Source organism: Trypanosoma equiperdum (genome assembly GCF_001457755.1).
Source record: "Trypanosoma equiperdum strain OVI genome assembly, contig: ctg_493, whole genome shotgun sequence".
NCBI classification, from domain to species: domain Eukaryota; phylum Euglenozoa; class Kinetoplastea; order Trypanosomatida; family Trypanosomatidae; genus Trypanosoma; species Trypanosoma equiperdum.
This window is the reverse complement of record NW_027124413.1, coordinates 2,176-2,410: the sequence shown is the minus strand read 5'-3', so window position 1 is coordinate 2,410 and position 235 is coordinate 2,176. Positions and strand designations below refer to the sequence as shown.

General features: G+C 26.8%; 1 protein-coding gene across 1 annotated transcript in view; it reads right to left on the bottom strand.

Moving 5' to 3' along the window:
- Positions 1 to 231: 231 nt before the first annotated feature.
- The window catches only part of TEOVI_000210200 (variant surface glycoprotein (VSG, atypical), putative), a gene marked incomplete at both ends in the record, with an annotated part of 1,554 nt that continues 1,550 nt past the window's right edge, over positions 232 to 235 (bottom strand). Inside the window, one exon of the mRNA XM_067225225.1 lies at positions 232 to 233. Coding sequence (XP_067081326.1) covers positions 232 to 233 — 2 coding nt within the window. The remainder of the gene's footprint in view (positions 234 to 235) is intronic.

Below are 235 nucleotides of genomic sequence, written 5' to 3'. Positions count from 1 at the left end.
ACATACTATTTTACACTCAAAAATCAAAATTGTACAACAACAAAAAAAACGATCTCTTAAAGTTTCCACATGTTTGAAAAAAGCGTTGAAATACACACGCACATTTAAGAATTGTATAAAATATTTCCAAGATGAATGTAAATTTATCTAAGATATTTCAGCAAAGATGCGGAATTTTGTAAAATAAGATATTTCCGGAAAGAACGAAAATTCCACTACATTAAGATACTTTCAA